The 23,077-nt window shown below is 46.8% G+C and overlaps 1 protein-coding gene across 1 annotated transcript in view; it reads right to left on the reverse strand.

Annotated features, from left to right (window-relative positions):
• The window catches only part of EDC4 (enhancer of mRNA decapping 4), an 841,744-nt gene that overhangs the window by 242,234 nt on the left and 576,433 nt on the right, over nt 1-23,077 (reverse strand). Inside the window, exon 22 of the mRNA XM_086945254.1 lies at nt 21,193-21,373. Coding sequence (XP_086801380.1) covers nt 21,193-21,373 — 181 coding nt within the window. The remainder of the gene's footprint in view (nt 1-21,192; nt 21,374-23,077) is intronic.

Raw genomic sequence — 23,077 nt, forward strand, 5'->3', positions numbered from 1 at the left:
GTGGCTGAGATGCTCCTGCTGCTGCTGCTACTGTAGCCATTTTTCAGTACAAATTGGTACTAATAGATCTCCAAACAGGTCTTCCCCAGTCAAAGGACAAAGTGAGAATAAGGAAAAAAGGTGGGGGCTTTCATCATTTAGAAAACAAAACTGTCCTGAACCAATGAAAAGTGGTATTTTCAGGTCATATGACCCGGGCTTTCATCATTTGGAAACCAAAACTGTCTTGAACCAATGAAAAGTGTTATTTTTAGGTCACATGACCCAACGCGCTTACGCTACGCGCCCCGGGGCACGCCCCGGTGCGCTTACGTAGCGCATTCGTATGTGCTGGAGTGCTTCCGGGTGCGCTTGCGCCGTGCGTATCACGCGGACGCGGCTACGCGATACGTCACGATGATGTTTTCGTTCACGGAATTAGCGCTAACGGGACGCTCACCGGTACGCGCGCCGCAAGACTGCGCTTACCGGTACGTGCCCCGGGAGCGCTCCAGGGCAAAAAAAAACAAAAAAACATGAACAATATACATAAAGAAAATAGTATTACATAAATATACAATAGAGGATTCATTATAAAAAATATTACATTTCATAGTTATTGTAATTTGCTATTAAAAATCCTTTGAAATTCACAGAAGAAAACATAGGTTTGAGGCCCTATATATAGTAAGGAATTAGCATTTAAAAAACCTTTGAAATTCACGGAAAAAACCATAGGTTTCACACCAGTTATAGTTAGGAATTAGCATTTAAAAAACCTAATAAATTCACTGAAAAAACCATAGGTTTCACACCAGTTATAGATAGGAATTAGCATTTAAAAAACCTATGAAATTCACTGAAAAAACCATAGGTTTCATACCAGTTATAGTTAGGAATAAGCATTTAAAAAACCTTTGAAATTCACTGAAAAAACCATAGGTTTCACACCAGTTATAGTTAGGAATTAGCATTTAAAAACCCTATTAAATTCATTCAACAAACATAGATAAGTGCTCTGTTAGTCCATTTACAGACGAAAAAATTGGCCTGCCCGGGGGATGCATGCTGTCCTTGTGCAGTTTGGGAATGTGGTAGAAGGTTGGAATAACAGGGTTAGAACTGCGTAAAAACAAATGTTCTTCAGGTCCCAGCATCTTCTTATTGTACCATTTAGCAATTAGATCATCATATGCCTTAATACTATTTTGATACAGTTTAGCTGTGACTTTTTGATAACAGTTCGTATTCAATTGCTGTAATGCCTCATTATAGTATGCTTCCCTTGTTTGCAATACCACATTTCCCCCCTTATCCAAGGGTTTTATGATGATTGATTTATCCTGCACAAGGTTCTGTAATGCCTTCAACTGAACATATTTTATGTTTTTTTTATATAATTGTTAATTTCTCAGTGGTTATTGATCCATATATACAATATACTCATTTGTCTGTGAAAGACATGTAGATAAACAAAATCACCTGCCTAGAGAACCTATAAACAAAAATAAATATGACAAACACAATTACATCACAAAACATAAACATTTAAATAAAGAGACAAATAATAGTAAGATTCTCAAACAATCTGAGGGCTGGGGGTAAATGAGAACTCTATGTTCTCATCTACCGCCAGCCCCCAAATTCTTTTTTCATGTGAAATAGTAGCGTGAAATGTTATACTTCAATTGGATTTAATACCTGTTCCTAACCCTAGTCTTTATCCCTTATGTAACTTTCCCTACGAGCTAGCAGGTTCACTGTGCTCTGTAGAGGTCCCCTTCTCAACGGACTGCAGGATAGGAACATGAAAGTATGTGCCCGCATGTCCAAGGACACCATCCAATCACTTGGATCCAAGGTAGAATGCACATAGACCAAGATCAACATCTTGAGTTTGTCCTTCCACAAGAAGGTGCTCAGAGGATGATCGTCTAAAATTGGCCACAACCTTCCTCTTTTTTGGACACCAAGACATAGAGAAGAAACAACATTCACTTTCTCAATCTTCAGGACTCCCTCTATGTACCCATTGGCAAAAGCGATTGAACTTCCTTTAGAAGGATTGTAGGAAGATCTGAAGAAGTTTGAGCACAATAAGTGTGATGTGTGCAGACGGGGTTAAGGATAGGTTATAACCTCTTTGACCAATCTTTCAACAGCCTTTGATTGGACGTAAGGACAAGCAAGTCCAGGAGAAAAAATTAAAAAAATTCTTCCACCTCTACTCGTCAAGCATGTCCATGGGAGGAGAAATCAAAGCAGCTTGCCTGGAGTTGTGGTGAGGAAAAGAAAAATTGGTGTTCACGGTGGTGTTGAATGACCTCTGAGGTTTGTCTGTGGTGAAAGGCGAAACTCCCAAACTATCCTCTGAACTTCTAGTACTGCTGGTGGAACTGACAAGCTGGAGACATTAAAACCAAGGAGTGAGCCGTAGCACAACTGTTCCTTTGAACAGTTCCAATGCAGAATCAGTTTTTTTCATTGAAAAGTCTGGAGCCATCAAAATGCCTGTCTATTAGGGATGACTGCAAGTTCCAGAGACAATCCTGTAGTGCACATACATGCATGGCACCTGATCATCAGAATGGTACCAATGGCATGTCCCACACATTATGTTCTGCTTACACAAGCTCTCACGACATTTGGCAGCATCTGGCCCTGTTTGGATCTTATGAGCAAAGGCATTTCGTAAATCATCAGGGATGGTGGGAAGATCTTTCCGTCCCTATCCCAGAGGGTATTTGTTTATTGTCACCTCAGGCAAAAGTATTCAGGGACAATAAGGCCAATTTGGCTGAAACTTTTATGCTATGGGTATTTGTAAGGTGCGCTTCTCACCCTGCAGGTTATCTAGCGCCTAAGGAAGAGAAGTGCAGTCCTGGCCAAGGGCTATTGGTAGAGCCTGGTTTTCAGTTTCTATAGAAAATCAAGGACTGAGCTGGCTGCTCTGGAGTTCAGGGTGAGGTTGCTTCACGCTCTTAGGTCCAGGAACAAGAAGGATGACTGCCAGCTCTAGCTCTTTGAATGTAGGGAATGTGGGCGAGGAGGAGACCGGCTGAGTGCAGATTTCTGGTCAGGGCGTAGAATCTAATGTGACTGTTGCACAAGTTACTTACCTTGGGTAACGATACATCTGTAAAAAACAGTAGTTAGTGTTAGATTCCTTACCTTAGAATATCCCCAGGCGACAGACTGGATCCGGAAAGTTTTGCGTAGCAGTATCCCTGTGCGTCGGTAGGCGTCGTCTGCGGCTCCGAGTCCGCAGTCGGCGTCGTGGTCGCCGGGATGACGTTGTCGGAGTACTTAGACACCGCCCTCCCTTGCTGACTTCAGTTCTTGTACATAGCTTTCCGCGCCAGGAACGCAACGCCATGCCAGAGACCGACACTGGTGCCATAAAACTAGGGCCCTCAAAGGGAAATACCCTAACCCTAGATATCGGTCCGCAGAACAGGGAGGATGGGTGGGGCAGTAAGGAATCCAACACTAACTACTGTTTCTTACAGATATATCATTACCGAAGTTAAGTAACTCGTGCATCTGGAAGAAACAGGTTAGTGTTAGATTCCTTACCTTAGAATAGGTACCCCAGCAATACCAACCCCGGTGGTTGGTCTGCGGACCAAGATCATACCAGAAAGTCCTGGAGAACGGAACGGCAAAAAAAGCCATCTCTCCGGACTTGGCTGTCCAGGCAGTAGTGTCTAGCAAACGTGTGCAGCGAGGCCTACGTAGCTGCCTGACAGATGTCCTGCAAGGGGACTCCCCGACCCAGGGCAGTAGTAGCCGCCGTGGCCCGAGTGGAATGGGCCCTCAGCCCAACAGGAGGCTCTTTCTTAGCCAAGGAATAACAGACCTTGATGCACAACACAACCCACCGAGAGATGGCCCGTTTGTGCACCGCCGTCCCTTCTTCGCGCCCAGGTAACCAACAAAGAGCTGGTCGTCCACCCGGAACTGGCGTGTGCGATCCAGGTATATGGAGATCGCACATTTTGAGTCCAGACGGTGGAGCCTCTCTTCCTCCTTAGAAGGATGCGGAGGCGGATAGAAGGTGGGCAAGGTGATGGACTGCCCGATGTGAAAGGCCTACTACTTTGGGCAGGAAAGAAGGACGAGTTTTTAAAACAACTTTGGATGGACAGAAAGGAAAGGAGGCTTAAAAGAAAGAGTTTGGAGCTCACTCACTCTCCTGGCAGAGGTGATGGCGACCAGGAATGCAGTCTTAAGAGTAAGAAGACGAAGAGGACAATTGTGAAGTGGCTCGAAAGGAGCGCACATCAGGAATGGCAGAGAGGTAGCCCTTCAGAGGGCCCAGAGCAGAGCCCTGCTGGGCAAGAGAAAGAAGGAAGAGGAGAACCTATGAAAGGGGGGCAGAGAGAGGATCCACAGCCTTTGCTGTGCACCATGCCACAAATTTGTTCCACCTGCAGGCGTATACCGATTTTATGGAGGGACGCCTGGCTGCCAGAATCACATCACAGACTTCAGGAGGAAAGTCAAATGGCCTCAACTGCCGTCGCTCAATCTCCACGCATGGAGGTGGAGGCTAGACAGGTTCCGGTGGAGGACCGTCCCCTGCTGCTGCGACAGAAGGTCCTCCTAAAGAGGCAGACGTATCAGGGAATCGACTGACATGCTGAGTAGCTCGGGATACCAGTATCTTTATGCCCAGTCCGGAGCCACAGGGATTACTTGGGCCCGGTTGTGCCAGATCTTCTTCAGCACTCTGGGCAGAAGTGGTATAGGCGGAAAAGCGTACAACAGACCGCAGCTCCACTCGCGACGAAAAGCATCTCCGAGCGAGTGCCGCCTTGGAAATTCCACGTGCAGAACTGATGACATTGCGCGTTCTCTTCAGTGGCGAATAGATCTAACCAAGGCTCTCCCCACTGCCGAAAGAGGCCTTGCGCCACGTCCGAGTTCAGACGCCATTCATGATCCATCATGCACCGGCGGCTGAGTTTGTCCACCCTGGTGTTCAGGGAACCTGCCAGGTGTTGAACCACCAGGGTGATGCCCTGGTGTTCCAGCCATTTCCAGAGGCGCAGAGCCTCCTGACAAAGGGTCCACGACCCCACCCCGCCCTGTTTGTTGCAGTACCACATGGCGGTGGTGTTGTCTGTGAACACCGGCACTACACTTCCCAGGACAGAAGGAAGGAATGCTTTCAGTGCAAGTCGGATCGCCCGCAGCTCCAGAAGGTTGATGTGGAGTTGGGACACCGCCGGAGACCAGAGGCCTCTGATCACCCACTCTCCCATGTGGCCCCCCCCAACCAAGGAGGGACGCATCTGTCACCACTGCTTGCTCCGGTTGGGGAAGGGAGAGAGATCTGCCGCTGATCCAATCGCGGTTCGTGAGCCACCACTGCAACTGCTTTGCAGTGCCCTCTGCGATCCGGACGTAGTCGGACAGGTTGCACTGATGCTGTGCCCACTGAAACTTCAGGTCCCACTGCAGAGCACGCATCCGCCACCGGGCGTGATGCACCAGAAGGATGCAGGAGGCCATCAACCCCAGGAGCCGCAGCGTCAACCTGACCGAGACTCGGGATAAAGGCTGAAAGACCGGAATCAGAGCCTGAGTATCCCGAACCCGCTGTTCGGGAGGATAAACCCGAAACTGCGCAAAGTCCAGAACCGCTCCGATGAAGAGGAGCTTCTGAGAGGGACATAGGTGTGACTGACACGTTGATGAAGAACCCCAGCGAGTGCAGGAGGTCGGCCGTAGTCTGGAGGTGGGAGACGACTGTTTGGGGGGAGCCCGCCTTCAACAACCAATCGTCGAGATAGGAGAAGACAAACTCCTAATCCGCACAGATGAGCTGCGACCATAGGCATCACTTTCGTCAACACCCGTGGGGCGCTGGTAAGGCCGAAGGGAAGCACGGTAAACTGAAAGTGCTCGTGGCCTACCGTGAATCGCAGGTAGCGCGGGTGGGCCGGCAGGACGGGGATGTGGAAATACGCGTCCTGCAAGTCCAACGCTACCATCCAGTCTTCTTGGTCCAGGGCAGCTAGGACCTGAGCCAAAGTTAGCATCTTGAACTTCTCCTTCCGGAGGAAGCCGTTGACGCTCCTTAGATCCAAGATAGGGCGTAGGTCCCCTTTGCCCTTCTTGGGTACCAGAAAGTAGTGGGAATAGCAACAAGGTCCTACTTCTGGCCCAGGAACACGCTCGACGCCCCCCTTGGCTAAGAAGGCCGTAACTTCCTCCTGCAGAAGTTGCAAGTGATCCCCCGACATGCGGTGGTACTGCGGTGGCATGACTAGAGGGGTCGCCTCGAAGGGGAGGGAGTATCCCCTTCGGACGATTTGCAGCACCCAGCTGTCCGATGTGATGGAGCGCCAGAGGAGGAGGTGATGGCAAACCCTGCCCCCCACTGGCGTCGAATGGGCCTGAAAGCTCGGACTAGGAGGATTTTGAGGCAGATGCAGCGGGGGCGGGTGTGGACTGGCTCTGCCTGTGTCCCTCGGCACTGCCACGGCGGTTACCACGTCCGGGTTGAGGTTGGTTCTGCGGCCTGTGGCAAGCTGGACGTGAGGGGGCGCCCCTTCCTTGGCCACGAAAGGGACGAAAGGCGGAAGTCTGCTGGCGTTGGCCGAGGCCCAAGGACTTGCCCGTAGCCCTGGAGTCCTTAAAACGTTCCAGCGCGCTGTCCGCCTTGTCGCCAAAAAGGCGACGACCATCAAAGGGCATGTTCATAAGGGATGCTTGGACATCGCCCGAAAAGTTGGCGGACCTCATCCAGGCGTGGCGGCGTACCCCCACCGTCGTTGCAATCGCCCTGCCTAGCGAGTCCGTGGCATCCCTTCCCTCAGCGAGGGCCTGGGTTAGCTTTGCCTTGACCTCCGCCAGGCACTGCGGCCGCACTTCCGCAACCGTATCCCACAAAGAGTGAGAGTAACAGCCCAAAAGGCAGGCGGTGTTGACAGACCGCAACTCCAAACTCAGTGTGGAGAACAGCTTCTTACCGAACTGGTCGTACCTTTAGGATTCCCGATCCGGAGGAGCGGTCGGGAATGCGGTCTGGGAAGTGGAGGCCTGGATCACCAGGCTCTCAAGGGTGGGGTGAACGGACAGGAAACTGTTGTCGCCCCAATCCGGGCGGTGGGGTCGGGCCACGTTCCGATCCACAGGGAGGCCTGAGGAGGGCTTGGACCAGGTGCCCAACAGAACGTCAGTGATGGCCTCGTTGAACGGCAGGAGAGGCTCCGAGGAGCTTGCCTGCCGTTTGAGTACCTCAGTGAGGAGGTTAGTCCTCACGGCCGCGACTGGCAGCTCCAGAGCCAAGGCCTTGGCAGCCCGAGTCAACACCACGCTGTACGCAGCCCCCTCCTCAGTAGCCACGGTAGGAGGGGAGACAAAACCAGTGTCGGGCGAAGTGTCCGGACCACTGGCTTCCCCAAGTTCGTCCGTCCAGTCCTGAGCCAACGGCGCCGCGCCCGAAGCATCCGACGGCGCCGGGGCCAAAGTCGCCGGCCCGCTTGGGCTCCCAGACGGGCCCGACGGGACCAGACGGAGGGAAGCACGACCTCATGGCCGTGAGGAAGGCGCTAATCTCCTCCAGCATCGCGTTCAGCCGAGGGACCGTCGGGTGTGGAGCTGGACGCGGCGCTTGCGGCTCCGGCGGAGCCGCGTGGGCTGTGTCGCTCGAACCACCGGCCGCGCCGCGCGAGCGTCGGGGGGGAGTCAGAAGAGCGATGTTGCTTCTTCGACTTCTTGTGCCTCGACTTACCTGAGGACTTTGAACCAGACGAGTGGTGTCAACTCGCCGAGCTGTGATGACTGTGGCCCCGCGACCAGTCCCTCGACCTCCTCCTGGGCCGGGACCTCGAGCGCCACCTAGCTATCGACATCAAGGCCCGGCAGTCGGGGCACGACTTGTCATCATGGTCGGCCCAGAGGCAATAAAGGCACCGACGGTGGGGGTCGGTAACTGACATCAGTCGGCTACAGTTGTCACAGGGCTTAAACCTGGGCATCGCTACCGGCACAGGAGTCGATAAACGACTCGAAAAGATCCAAAATAGATTGAAAAAAGTTAGTCAAAAAGTGTCAAAGGAGTACTGCTCTTCCCGGATCTGCGCTTGATGGCGCGGAAAAAAGAATAACAGACGTCAGCGCGCGAGGGCGGTGTCCAAGTACTCCGACGACGTCATCTCGGCGACCACGATGCCGGACGCGGAGCCGAAGACGACGCCTACCGACGCGCAGGGGTACTGCTACGCAAAACTTTCCTGTTCCAGTCTGACGCCTGGGGATATTCTAAGGTAAGAAATCTAACACTAACCTGTTTCTTTCAGATCAGGTAAGTAGGGCTTAGATTGCGTTGGACTTTGTATGTTTAAAGAGTGTGTGTTTGTAACATGGGATACACAATACTGTGATGGCAGGGCCTATAATGTGTCTGAGGTAGGCCCACACAAAACCAATGCCATAATTTATCATGGACACGTTTTCTTAGGTTGCCTATCGGTTTGCACAACAACCTTTTACACACATTTGCAGGCAAGACAATGTTGGGTACGTTTCTCTGAAACTGCTTTGCTTACAGATTCTGCTTCACCTAACATTATCATGATTACTTGAAAACCACGTACAAGGTCTTGACACACATTGTGCAAATGTTGTTCTATTTTTCATCCACGGGCAACATGGCTATCTGTGGACTAAAATCATGCTGGGCTGGCTTGCGCAGGACACGCAAGGATGCTTTATATTATAAAGAAACAAGCATTTCCTGGGTTTAGTTAGAGGAGTGCTTTGCTGAAATTGGCGAGCTTTCTAACTGCTGAATCTTCGGCCCAGCAGCTTGCTGATTTCCTTGCAAGAGTGTCCAACACGTGACCCAGACGGGGACTTACATTCATTCCCAAGACGTAACCAAGGTGGGATCATCCAGTACGGGTATTCTTGGCTGTATTATCACACCTAAACACACCCTTGACACTTAGGTTAGAGGCTGCATAGTAGGAGTACAACCAATTTTCTATATTATACTTTAGGCTTGCATATATACATTGCTTTACCACCATGATGGAGCTTTTTATTCTGTTCACTTTTCTGGTACTCTTAGTAACTTATTTGTTTTTGCCTATTGATCATTGCAGCACCTACATTGTATACAACAATCAAGCGGGTTCAATAGACATTGAAAATGTCCCTCTGTGTATTTCTTGTATATGTCTCTGAGAGTACTAGAGCACGAGTGCCTGAGCAAAAGCGTTGTAGATCTGTAACCACGCTTCCTGGGGGACTAGGGTTGTCACGTTCAGTGGTTGCCAGAAGCCATTTGATGCACAACTAGGTTAAAGGGGGCTTAGGGCGACAATGGGCGCTAGCTGGTCTATAGGACAACATATCCTGAGGGGCTGCATAGAATCTGTCTGGCACCATCCCAACGTTTATGCTGTATACAAATGTGCAGTTCCTACCTTAAGGTGGAAACTACACGACAGGCCAAGGTCAGGTGAGACAAATCTGGGTCAGTAAGAGAAGTTCTAGGGTTAGGTAATGCAGGAGGTCCCACACTTTGATGGTATGTCAAACAGAAGAGTGTGTGTGGGCAACAGCTGAGAAAGAAAACAAGAGTGACTGACAGTGCAAGAATGAAGTGAGAATAAGAGCTATAAGTGGAGAGAGAAACATGAGGCCTTGGAGAGAGAAATATGAGGCCTAGGAGAGATGTGAGAGACCGAAGCTGGGAGCCTCAGGGATATCTCGCAATGCAGCGGGCTTCGAAAGGGCCAAGACTGGTCGGTGCCTTCTTAATGGATGGTCCACACTGCGGTCATTAGGTATGTATTTAAGAGGACAGGAGGTTTGGTGGGGCAGGAGCGCTTGGCTGGGAAGCAAGTAAGAACATTGAACAAGGAAAAAGACAGGAAGGCCACAGAGGGGGGAAGGCTGCAAAAGGAGATATGAAGGGAGAAAGAGAAAAAGAGCAAGAGACACAAAATGGGCAAGAAGCACAAAAGGAAAAAAGAAGGAAAGGATGTAAGGGATAGCAAAGGGTCAAGAAGAGGTTAAACCTGGAAAAGAGTGCAAATGCAAAACGTGAATGAAAAAAAATCAAAAAGCTGAGAAGGGAAGCAATCGTGCCAGTGCAAGAGTGAATGGAAAACAGGCAGAAAGGCAAAAAGAGGTCAGACGGTGAGAATGTAGAAAAAGCAGAGGAAAGGTAGTGAGGAGAGAGAGATACACGAGGCATAGGAGAGAGGCGAGAGACTGGGGCTAGTAGCCTCAGAAATGTGTTGCAATGGAGTAGGTTCCAAAGGGCCCAGCCTAGTCGGAGGACCAGGCACAGGTGAGGTGGGCAAGAATCTACCTTCTAAATATAAACCTTTCCCAAAAGCGAGGGTGCATTTTGATTCCCTGTACAAAGCCACAATACAAAATATGTTTGGATTCATCTTACTACTAGATGCCTCCGCAACCAAGCTCTCTAGAATTGGGTGCTGGGTAAGAAAGACTGGTTCGCAAGGGACGGGTCTATGGCATCTAGCTACAAGGTAATGTACAGTTGGGGCTAAATATAGCTTAGACAAATGCACCATAAAATTGTTACACCACCCTGTGTGGACTGATTTTGTGGAGGGGCAACGGGATGACAATATGATGTTAACTACCTCAGCCAGAAATTGAAACGAGCTCCGGTGCCTCCACTCAATCTGCTCCAGGCATGAAATTGGAGGCTGTGGAGATTAAGGTGCACTACCTGCCCTTCCAGATGGGAGAGGAAATTCACTTTGAGAGGCAGTGGAAGCAGGAGAACCAGGGAGAATATCAGGGGGTCTACCTATGACACTCTTCTATACCAGTCCAAGGTCTGGCATGACTTGGGCCTGGTCTTGACACAGTTTCATCAATACTCAAGCAATTATGGATAGAGCAAGACATACATACCGAAGCTAAAAAGTCCATATAAACCGAAATGCAGCCCAAGGACTCCCTGCAATTGAAATTGGAGGCCACAGAACTGTGACATGTGAGCATGCTTACGAGTGGCAAAGAGGTCCACTTGACGGATGTTCCACAGGGCAAACAAGTCTCGACCCACCTCTGGGTGGAAACTCCATTCATGGTTGGAAAGATGACGCAGAACCAGGCTATACAGTCTTGTGTTTAGATAATTGCCAGATGACTGGTTACCTACCAGTGGAAAAGACAAGAACCCACACTTCCCTAGGACCATGTTTTCAGTCAAGATCTGGACAGAACGGCCATAAAGGGAGGGCTAGATGGCTTTCAGGTCCAGATTAACTGCCCATACCTCAAGCAGGATGTGCTGAACCTGCTCTCCTGGACACAAGAAACTCCTTATTTCCAGTAAGTTCAGATGTGTACCTCTACCCTGAGAAGGATGTCACTGTCACTATGGTGCCACTGCTGGTGGAGTATCAAAGGAAAACCATGCATCAGGTTCTCCTCTGTCAATCACAAGAGCAAGTATGGTGCAGGGTACTGATCGTCCTCATGTTGGAACCACTCCGGATGGAGGCAACACTGGAGAGCCCTCATGTGCCAGTGTGCATGTGTGACCAATAGAACGCTGGAAGACAGAAGTTCTAGCAGGCAGAGAACAGTCAATACTGGAACACAAGCCCTATCCCAAAACATCGGGAATCACAGTCTGAATGTCACAAATCCTCTGAAGAAGAGGGAAGGCCCCAGGAGAAAGGAAGGCTCTACAAAAGCCTTGGGAAGGTTGATTGAAAAGAGCCCAGATGTGTTAGAATTGGGGGTCTCTGGTTGGCACAGGTATACACTTGTAACAAACAGGGACCCTCTCCTCTAATCAGGGTGCAAATTATCCCCCTTAGGATAACCCCTGCTCACCCTTTAGGTTGCGTGGCGCAAGCAGTCAAGGCTAAACTCAGGAGGGACAGATTAGTTAAGCATTTGTAACCTTTCACAGTAAAACACACTGACTCCCCCCACAAATGGACACCAGGCTTTGCTTATGTAAAAATATTGTTCCTTTATGTAAATATATATATATTATATATATCTGAGGCAGTGACTTATCACAAGACCAGTTCAACACAGTTTTAGGCCACAGAATCTTAAAAATAGGATATTCGATTTCTATTGGAATATAAATTGTCAAAGTTCCTTCAAGAATGTTCCCTCAAGCTTCCTTCCCTTTTCCAAACACTTAATTTAGGGTCTCAGCTCCTTTAGGAAGGGTTGGAGCGAGCTGTACGCTTCCTAGCGCTCCTGTGCGCTTCGTATGGTGCGATACTCCGAGGCCCTACCGATGCTCACGCATCTCGTGGTACGGGGCGAACGGGTTGAAAGGCTGGGAGAGAGGAGTACGCGGCGTACAGTCTGGGTGGTTCGCCGCGCACAGCTTCCTTCTCCTCAAACCAGTGTACTGATCAACAACATAAGGGGGCAAACGTATAGTCTAGTCGGGAGGAAAGCGTACTAGCCAAAAATAATGCGCTCAGCTAAAAATGCTCTCAGCTAAAAATGCGCTCACATTCAAATGCGCTTCGGTAGAGGTACGTGTGGTGATTGCTTGTTGCTTTAAGACCTGGTAGAATTGTTATATGTAATAGAACCTTTTGTAATGTACTGTACTTTGTAAGAATGTTATGATTCAGTATGCTGTTCCCTGTTGGTACAACTGCATGCACTTTATTTCATCTGAACTTCTACTTGAATAAATACCTAATACTACCTCAAGGAGTTCGTCTTATTCATGAAGAGGAGGTCGCTACAGATTTGGCAACGAGATGGGCACAACTTGTAATCTCATTACACAACGAATTCTCCTTCTTTGAAAATTCATCGCTTCACCTTCGCTTTGCTACAACTATAATCGTGAGTAATTCAAAGGAACATTATTTTTGAAGCACTTCTTTTTCTCCTAATTCGTTGTGGATAATTACAACGTTGTAGCTCCAACGTTTTCCGTTATTAAACCTTTAATCTTAAAGGGTTACCCTCGCGTGTACAACTAAAAGTGACTATTGTGAAAAGAAGAGAGGGGAAAGAATCACTGCATATTTTACCGAAAACCTCATCGTTTTCGGCAAACATTTCATGACTGTGCTAGTTCCAGCGTGCGATTTGGTTGTTAGCGCTGTGCATTTTTTGAAAAGCATGTAACGCTTACCACCATTGCCTCGTTCTCTGCCTCGCTCTTCACAACCTTCATGCACGTAGCAGCGACGCAGCATTTCCTGGAACAATTGGATTCTACGCGCGCAGACTCCTATTGCATCAACGCGCTCCTACGTTCATTTCTTCAACGTGCTAGCGTCACCACAATCTCCACCGCCATCTTGTGGTTGCTAGGACAACGCGACCACGGATACAAAGAGCGTTTTCTCCGATCTTCGTGTGGGTATTTATCATTTACTTTTACCCAATTTTAAAGCGATTTCTACAACAAGCAAATTGAATCATACAATTTTTCATGAGGCTTATCATTTCTTTGTGCTATTAAAGTGCATGCAGCGTGAAGTTTATTCCTGAAGTCCATTCTTTTCGCTTTCTCTCAAAAATAAAAGATAACATTAAGACTTCCACTGTATACAATTACTTACATTATTTTTTGACATTTTTCTCAACATGTCTGTTGAGGCTACGCCTTCAAGATCCAATCCAACAGGAGATACCAATTTAAATAGAGACACCCATCTTCCTTATCTACAAATCAATTCTCCTAAAGAATTTCTATCAATCCCGGGTGAACCAGTTGTGTCATGGTTAGACTGGAAGGAGTACTTTTTGAACTACATAGCAAACTTGGAAGATGGCAATGGTATTTTTACTCCTGAAAGGAAAAAAAGAATGTTATTGTACTCTTTAGGTCCAGAAGGGCTTCGCATTTTTAATGAAATGCATAAACATCAAAGTGCAGAAGGAGATTTGGATGTGTTCAAAGCAGCTATTGTAGATCTTGATGACCATTTCTCTCCTGTAGTTTGTATTGCTGTCACCAGACATTCTTTTTTTCACAGGAAGCAACAAAAACACGAGTCCATTGAAGAGTATGTTTCTAGTTTAAAGAAATTAGCTGCTAAATGTAAATTTGCACAGCTGCATGACGATCTGATCAGAGATCAAATTGTTATGTACTCAAAAAATATAACATTGCAAGAGAAATTGTGGGTGGAAGGTGACAGTTGCTTGAAAGATATTATCGCTTTAGTGAAAAAAGCTGAACTTTCAGAAAGGTGTGCCAAAGTCACCTTATCACAAGATAAAAAGGAGGAGGTGGTTGGTAAGATTGTGGAAAAAAAGAATTTTTATGCTGGTCAAAAAAAATACGAAAAGAAAAAACCAAATATTTTTGACAAGAAAAAGTATGAAAGCAGGGAACAGAAAACGTTTATTAATGTTGTGTGTTACAGGTGTGGCAGTTATGCACATTCCGCCACGTATGAAAGATGTCCAGCTAAAGCTGCTAAGTGTTTAGAGTGTGGCTTAATTGGTCATTTTTCAAGGGTCTGTAATCGCAAGTCGAAACAAAAACCAAAAAGCAAGATAGCTTGTGTTCAAGAAGATAGTGATAACAATTCATCTTCCTCAGAAAATGACTCACATGTGAATCTTATAAAAAGAAAAGATGTTTTAGTAAACATTACAGGGTCTTCCTCATCTAAACCTTTATGTTTAATATCAGTGGGAGGTATTGTCATCCAAGTGGCTGCGGATTCGGGGTCTCCTTACACAATTGTCTCACAAGATGTTTGGAGGGATCAGTTTGTGGACAAAATAGGTCCTTGGTTAGAAACCAATGATGTTTCCGCTGAAAGCTATACAGGGAATGACATTGATTTCTTAGGTTTTAGAACATTAATTTTTCGATTTAAAGAAAGAAAAGCAATCGGAAAATTATATGTGGCAAGAGTTGGTCCATCTGTTTTAGGGTGGAAGGACCAGAAATCGCTGGATATCATTCTTAACCCCAATAGCAAAGAACAGGTTTTGATTTCATGTGAGTCTGAGGATACAAAGACGTGGGTACTTAAGGAATTTCCTGAGGTATTTTCGGGTCATATGGGAAAACTCAAAGGTTTTACTCATTGTATTCATTTAAAAGAAGGTGCAATCCCGAAAGTGCATAAAGCTAGAAATATACCGTTCATAATATGTGATGAGGTTAAAGGGGAATTGGACAAAATGTTAGCCAATAAGGTCATTGAGCCTGTTGAAGCAGCTGAATGGGTTTCGCCCTTGGTCGTAGCTCGCAAAGCCCGTCTCTGTGTAGATTTGAGATACCTCAACAATAACATTTTGGTGGACCTATTTCCCTTACCAAGGATTGATGAAATGCTCTCCTTGACACGAAATGCGAAATGGTTTTCCACGCTTGACTTATCAGCTGCTTATCATCAGGTGGTTTTAGACTAGAACAGTACGCATTTGACATCTTTCTGCACACCTTTTGACTGTTATAGGTTTAAGCGAATGCCTTTTGGCCTAGCTTCAGCCGCGGCAGTATTTCAACGTATGAGGTCTAATCTCTTCAGCCATATCCCTGAGGTCGTGTTTTTTCAGGACGATATTTTAATTATGGGAAGAGATAAAACGCATCATGACTCTATCCTTAGAGAAGTTCTAGAAATACTTAGAAGCAATGGACTTGTGGCTGAAGGAACTAAATGTAAGTTCTCAGAAAGGTCCCTTACATACTTGGGACATGAGATTGGCACTTTCGGTATCAGACCCAAGACAGAATTAGTTGAGGCCATTCTTAAAGCTTCTGCACCCAAATCCAAGGACGATCTGCGATCTTTTTTGGGTTTAGCAGAATTCTATGCGAAGTTTGTAAATAATTTTCCCCAAAAGACGTACGATATGCGTCTTTTGATGAAAAACAAGGTTGTGTTTGAATGGAGTGATGCTTGCCAACAAGCGTTTGAAAACATAAAGAGAGATATTGCACAGGCACCAACACTACAAGGTTTTGATCCTCATGCTGAATCCATTATAACCACGGATGCAAGTGCTACTGGCATTGGTGGTGTCCTCACACAAGTATCTAGTTCGGGGAATGAAGTGATTATAGCTTTTGCCTCCCGTTCATTGTCATCTTCCGAAGTAAAATATTCGGTCATAGAGCGAGAGGCATTGGCATGTGTGTGGGCCATGGAGCATTACAGAAAATATGTATTGGGAAAGAAGTTTTTACTAAGGTCTGATCACAAACCTTTGACGAAACTGCTAACCACTGATGGTCTTTCCAGAGCATCTGCCAGGATTGCTAGATTGTCAATGAGGTTACAGGATTATGTATATGATGTGCAGTATGTGCCCGGCACTAAAAATGTCATAGCTGATTTTTTAAGCCGGTTCTCTTTACCTCTTAGAGAATTAGACAATGACCCATGGAAGGATTACTGTGTGGCTGGTGTATTTGATGATGTTCCTGGTCTTTCTAAACTAGTCTGGCAGAAGGAGTACCAGGATGACGCAATTTTGCATGAGGTCAAGGAGAAAATTGTTAGTGGATGGTCTAATGAAGCTAAGGTCGATCCTAATTTAAGGCCATTTTGGGAGGTTAGAGACGAGTTAAGTGTTGAGATGGATTTTGTCTGCAGGGCAGGAAGAATTGTTCCTCCATCTGGCATCAGGAACAAGATCATCGATATTGGCCATGAAGGACACCCTGGTATAGCTCGTACCAAAAGAAACATTAAAATGTTGTATTGGTGGCCTAAAATTGACATCGATATAGAAAGAAAAGTTTGTGAGTGTTTCAGTTGTGAGCATGCAGACAAGACTCAGAAGGCTTTGAATCCTCCTTTGTCATCTTTAGGATGTCCTAATTTACCTTGGGAATGTGTTGCATTAGATATCCTTGGACCTGTTTGTTGGCAGGATGGTTCTTTAAGATACATTTTAGTCTTAGTTGATCTTTTCTCTAGATGGTTGGAAGTGGATATTGTTCATGTTGTGGATACTAAAGCAGTAATTAGATTTCTGGAGGGATGTTTCTTGAAAGAAGGTTTTCCAGCTTCAATTTTAACGGACAATGGCGTCCAATTTAAGTCTGAGGCTATGAAGGTATTTTTGGGCAATATTGGAATCGAAGAGAAGTTTACAGCTTTGTATCACCCTAGGGGTAATTCTGTCGTTGAAAGAGTCAACAGAGTTATAAAAGGGGGTTTGCAATTGGCAAAAAGAGCTAATAAAAATTTTGAGGATGAATTGAACAAACTTATTTGGTCGTATAGGATTACTATTCATGACACTGTTGGTGAGAGCCCTTTCGGTTTAATGCGTGGAAGATTTCCCCACTGTAAAATTAATCCAGGTTGGATGGGCAGGAGCCAAAGGTATCATTGGGATGTTGATTGTGTTAAACACTCCATTAATGTCTCTCAAGATAAGAACAAGGAGTTTTTTGATAACAAACATGGTACTAAAGAAGTCGCTGTGAAAGTTGGACAGTGGGCCAGAGTAAAGTCTGGAAGAAGATCTGGGAAATTGGAATCCAGATTCTCGGATCTTATGCGTATCACTAAGGTTATGAGGAACACTGTTCAGTTTGAGGATGGAAGCATTCACCACATGAGTCGCATAGCTTTAGCTAAGCAGGGAATTACTTCAAAAAATTGTGAGCATGTATGTAGAGATTATTGGTGGTTGAATGTCTTTTCAAATCTAGAGGAGGGGGATGTGCAGGATGTTGTTGAACCTTTTGATGATGCAGTTCTGCCTGGAACTAGCTCTACTGTTCCTGAGTGTCTCAATCGTTCCCTCGTACCTCTCTGTCCTGATACGAGCACTATTGTTGGTCCTTGTCCTCATCATGAAAATCCTGCAGATGTTGTTTCCGGCCTTCCTTCTGCAGAGGACACACAAAATGCTGGTGTTATTAAGTCTAGCAGTTTTGGTAGACCTATTCGCACTCCTAGCAAATTTGATGATTTTGTTCTTCAGTAATTATTATTTATTTTCTTTCTTTTGTGTTTTAAAGAAGGGGGATGTGTGGTGATTGCTTGTTGCTTTAAGACCTGGTAGAATTGTTATATGTAATAGAACCTTTTGTAATGTACTGTACTTTGTAAGAATATTATGATTCAGTATGCTGTTCCCTGTTGGTACAACTGCATGCACTTTATTTCATCTGAACTTCTACTTGAATAAATACCTAATACTACTTCAAGGAGTTCGTCTTATTCATGAAGAGGAGGTCGCTACAGTACGCCACGTACCGTGTGCTTGGGCAATCTTGAAGGTTCCTCTGGTGTACGCGGCGTACAGGGCTGGCGGGTAAAGCAGAACGGTGCGGGCCCGAGCCCGTTGCAGAATCTTGTGAAGGCGTACCTGGGAAAGCGCAGAGCAATTAGTCAGTGGTCCCTCGATGCAGGGGGACGTGTCGTAGGCTGATGGTGCGCTTGGTACGTCGACGTATCTTTGGTTCTTCTTTAGGGGACGAGTCGTACACGGGGAGTGCGACTCGTTTCTTCTGTGTAACTCCGGATTTCTACTCAACAGCGGGTGCGTGCACACAGGCAGGCGCGGCCCACGACCCTCAGTACGGACTGTACTGGGGTCTCCTTTTAGGGGGGCGGCGCGGCCTGTAAAGTCTCTAGGGAGGTGAAACGAGACAGCAGGGTACGGTCTGGCGTACGAGCAGCTGTCTAGGCGTGGATCACCGTCCGAGGAGGAATTCCGGCAGGAGGGGGCGAGAGAGCACCTGGCACTCTCCAAATGACAGGCGAGGTGGCAGAGGAGTAGGCGGCCTGACCCGAGGGCAGAGAGCGGCTCTACATGAGCGGGGCTCTCACGGGTAAAAGGGCAGGCAAGCTCCCGAGTGCCACGGCCCTAGGAGGGGGCGAGGGGGGCGCAGTCTCAGCTCCAGAGGGAGGCACACACGGCTCGAATTTCAAGACGAGCGAAGACACAAGGAACCCACTGGTCCTGGGGTTCTGTTCAGGGGGCAAGCTCAGACAAGCCCTTGGAGAAAGTTTCAAGCACAATTCAGCAAAGTCCTTTTTAGGTCTTCTCCTCTCCTTCCTCAGCAAGGCAGACAGCAAGCCAGTCCTTCCAGCTTCTTCTTAGTCCTTCTAGTTGGGCAGAGGTTCGTTGTGGGAAACAGGATCTAGTTTGTTAGGAGCAGGGCTCCTACTTTTATACAGCTTTTCTTTTGTTCTGGCAGGCCAGGGGGGCCTCTGCTTAACTTCTTTCAGTCCCTGAGCACTGTGTTGGGTAAACTCGGGTCTCTCCTTTCAAGGAGCAGGGATGGCACATCAGACGCTCCACAGGAGGTGGAGCCAGCATTGTGGGGACAGGGACAGCCAGGAGTACTTTGTTGACAGGCTTCCCCCTTCCTGGGCCAGGTGTCGGGCTGAGTCATCAGTCGCTCCCCAGGAGATGGAGCCAGCATTGTGGTGGCAGAGCACAGCCCTATTCAGAGTCCGGGGGCACTCGCACCACCCACCTAGGTGTAATCCTTGCATTCACCACCTGTCATCCCCCAGCCCTGTCACTCACACAACCCAGACAGCAGATACACATCCTAGCAGAGACGGGCTGAAATGGTTAGGCAAGCAAATGCTAACTTTCCAAAAGTAGCATTTTCAAACACAGGATATTAAAATAAACTTTACTAAAAGAAGTATCTTATTATTCTGAGTTCAGGCATACTAAACTTGACCCCCTACCGTGTTCCCTGAGCCTGCTGGGACTATAGGGTGTAATAATTCCAGCAGCCCATCTTGGCCTATGAGAACAGGTAGCCTTACAATAGTGAAAAACTAAATTGGCTGTGATTCACTATTAGGACATGCCATACACATCAGGGCAAGTCCTACATGATGCTTACAATGCACCCTGCCATTGGGCCTACCATAGGGGTGACTAATATGAAGTACAGGGAAGGTTTAGAGGCTGGCAAGTGTGTGTACTTGCCCAGCCAGCATGACAGTACCAGACTGCATGCAGGTTTTGCAGTGGCAGACCTTAGACATAGTTTACAAGGCTGCTTCTGTGGGTGGCGCAACCAGCGCTGCAGGCCCACTAGCAGTAGTGGTATTTACAAGCCCTGGCACTCCTGGTGACTTTACTGGGGACTGACAGTAAATCCACTGAACCAATCATGGACATCAATTACAGGTACACTTTACATTGGGAGCACTTGCACTGCGGCACGCATTGGCCGTGGCGCAGTGCCCTGAGCAGCAAACACCATCAAAACATCTGAGGCACATCAGCAAAAAGTGGAAGGGAGACTCACGCCAAGGTGCCAGGTCTAACAAGATGGAAAAGCCCTGGTCAAACAGCAGAATGCTGAGTCCTTCAAGTGGTCGGAAAGCAGCTGCGGCAAGGCAGCCTTGAGTGCTAATCTTTGACTTGCGATAACACTGGGATTCCACACCTACACAGATGTGCCGCAACCTCCCCTATCACCTTAGTGACGATAGGGGTTCTATTGGTATTCCTGACAAGAGGACCGTGGACTGGCAGCAGGGTGGACCCTACCACGAATCGCAGGTACCTTCTATGCGACTGCTCAGGAAAGTGCTAATATCCTTCTGAGAGATGTTATTTTTATGCAAATTGTAAGCTAATTAGCTTCAGCTAAAAGCTGTAAAACTTGAGCAAAATATTACAGTTGGTATGGAATTTTGTTTTTAAAGTACAAAGGAAATGAGCACCTGCTGAGGCAGTTCAAGTTCAAATTGCAACCACATGTAGATTACGTTTTAAATAGTTGTCTCTCAACAGAAAAAAAGAAAATGAATCAAAACAACAGCTAGATACCATCACCATGGAAGAAGACTGTGTATGCATCACTCCGCTGGTTTGTGAGATCACAACCCAGGTTTGGGCCATAACTAGACATCAACAAAACATACTTTCTTGGCGTTCTAAAAGGAGAAAGGGATTAAAAAGTCCATAAGCTGATGAATAGTGTGCAGAGACAATTGTTAATGTACTGCAGGAAATATCATTCTTTAACTAAATCTGCAAAAATGTAGCTATTTTCCTTAATTCCATTAAAGAGATAATCCTAACTTGAACGATACGTAACAGTAAAATGACATGATTGTCCAATATCTCACATGCAGCACCTTAAATAAGAAAAAACTAAAGGCCAGTCTCACATTGCAGGAACCTACGATCCATCACAGGTATTTTCAAACCAATGGATATAAATGGAGTTTTCTTAGTCTTATCGAATAACGTCATTTGGTTCTGCTAAGGAAGTTACTTAAATTCTGTGACAAAGGATACGTTCTTGTTCTTGCTGAGAATCCATCACTCTTTCCATGTGCCCCATAATGGAGCTTTGTACCGCATCCATATGTTCAGTAAGTCGCTGCATTAGCTCCAGCTGGTTCTGTCGTAACTCAGCCAGCTCGTGTTGTTGGCTACGTAGTAGGGACATCAATTCCTCCTGAACCTCTGAGTTTTGCTGTGGGTAAAGCAAATTTTCACTTCCATTAGTAGAACAATTTTTAATGTTCAGATCTACAGTGATCTCAACAAAAAAGGCTGTAAACTGGTAACACAAAGCCAGCCTTCCAATCAACCAAGTAAATAACACTGATATTTCCCTTCTTATTCTCATCTTGTCCCACCACCTCATCATTTTAGAGTAATTCAATCAACATTGTCTCCAAGTATTGAAAGCTGAAGGTCCTGGATTTACTCATTTTCATCACATCAGGTATCAATAGATTAATATTTCCAGGCTGTAAGAGAGTCATCATTTAATGTTAGGAAGATTTATAAAGCGCTCGCTTGCCCAAAGGGCATCAAGCGCTAGCTGAGTAGGAAGACAGAATGGAAAGTGAAGGTTACTTACCGCCTCACCGATCCTCCCTGTTCTGCGAACTGATTTCTAGGGATAAGGATTCCCTTCCAGGGCCCTAGTTTTGTGCATCAATGGTCAGTGTCTTGCATGGCTCTGCGCTTCCGACGCGGAAAGACGTGTCAGAACTAACAAGCGCGCTGGGGCGGCGTTTATGTAGACAGCGCAACATCATACTGGCGACCATGACGTCGGCGACAGACATGGAGTCGACCGACGCAGAGGGATACTCCTACAGAAAAATTCTCTGGATCCAGTCTGACGCCTGGGGGTAATTTCTAGAATTACGAATCTTTAACTAATGTATGTGTCTTACAGATACATCTTTACTGAAGGTAAGTAACTTGTTCCTCTGAAAGGGACCATTAGTTATCGATTATTTACTTTAGAACAAATACCCCAGCAACGTCAACCCCGGTGGTGGGTCCAGAAGGTCCTGGAGAACAGAACAGCAAAAAAAAGTTGTCTCTCCAGACTTGGCTATCCAGGCAGTAATGTTTTTGTGAACGTGTGCAGGGATGCCCACGTAGCTGCCTGGCAGATGTCAATCAACGGAACTCCATGTCCCAAAGCAGTAGAGGTGGTTGTCGCCCTGGTAGAGTGGCCGTGCATTCCTACTGGAGGTAGATTTTGATGCATAGGACAACCCATCGAGAGATGGTACGTTTGTGCACGGCCTGAACTGTCTTGGCGCTCACATAACCCACGAAGAGTTGATCTTCCACCTGGAAATCTGTAGTGTGGTCAAGGTAGAAGGACAGTGCACGTTTTGGGTCCAGACGGTGGAGAATCTCCTCCTCTTTGGAAGGGTGCTCAGGAGGGAAGAAGGTGGGCAATGTAATGGTCTGACCTATCTGGAAAGAGGTAACCACTCTGGCCAGAAAAAAGGGCCTACTGTGAAGGACCACTTTGTCTGGATGAACTGCAAGAAAAGGAGGCTTGGAGAAAAGAGCCTGAAGCTCACTCACTCTGCGAACAGATGTGATGGCAAGAAGGAAAGCAGTTTTCAAGGTAAGAAGACAAAGAGGACAATTATGTAGTGGCTCGAAGGGAGCACCCCTAAGGAAAGTAAGAACAAGATTCAAGTCCCACTGGGGCATTACGAAGGGAGAAGGAGGAAAGAGATGAATAATGCCCTTTAGAAATCGATTTACAATCGGAGACTTGAAAAGAGAAGTCAAGTCAAGTCAAGTCATAAAATTTGTATAGCGCACTACATACCCAGAGGGTTTCAAGGCGCTTAGGAAGGGGAGGAGGATTATTTGTCAAATATCCACGTTTTAAGCTGCTTTCTGAACGCTAGGT

Source organism: Lissotriton vulgaris, chromosome 12 (genome assembly GCF_964263255.1).
Source record: "Lissotriton vulgaris chromosome 12, aLisVul1.2, whole genome shotgun sequence".
Lineage (NCBI taxonomy): Eukaryota > Metazoa > Chordata > Amphibia > Caudata > Salamandridae > Lissotriton > Lissotriton vulgaris.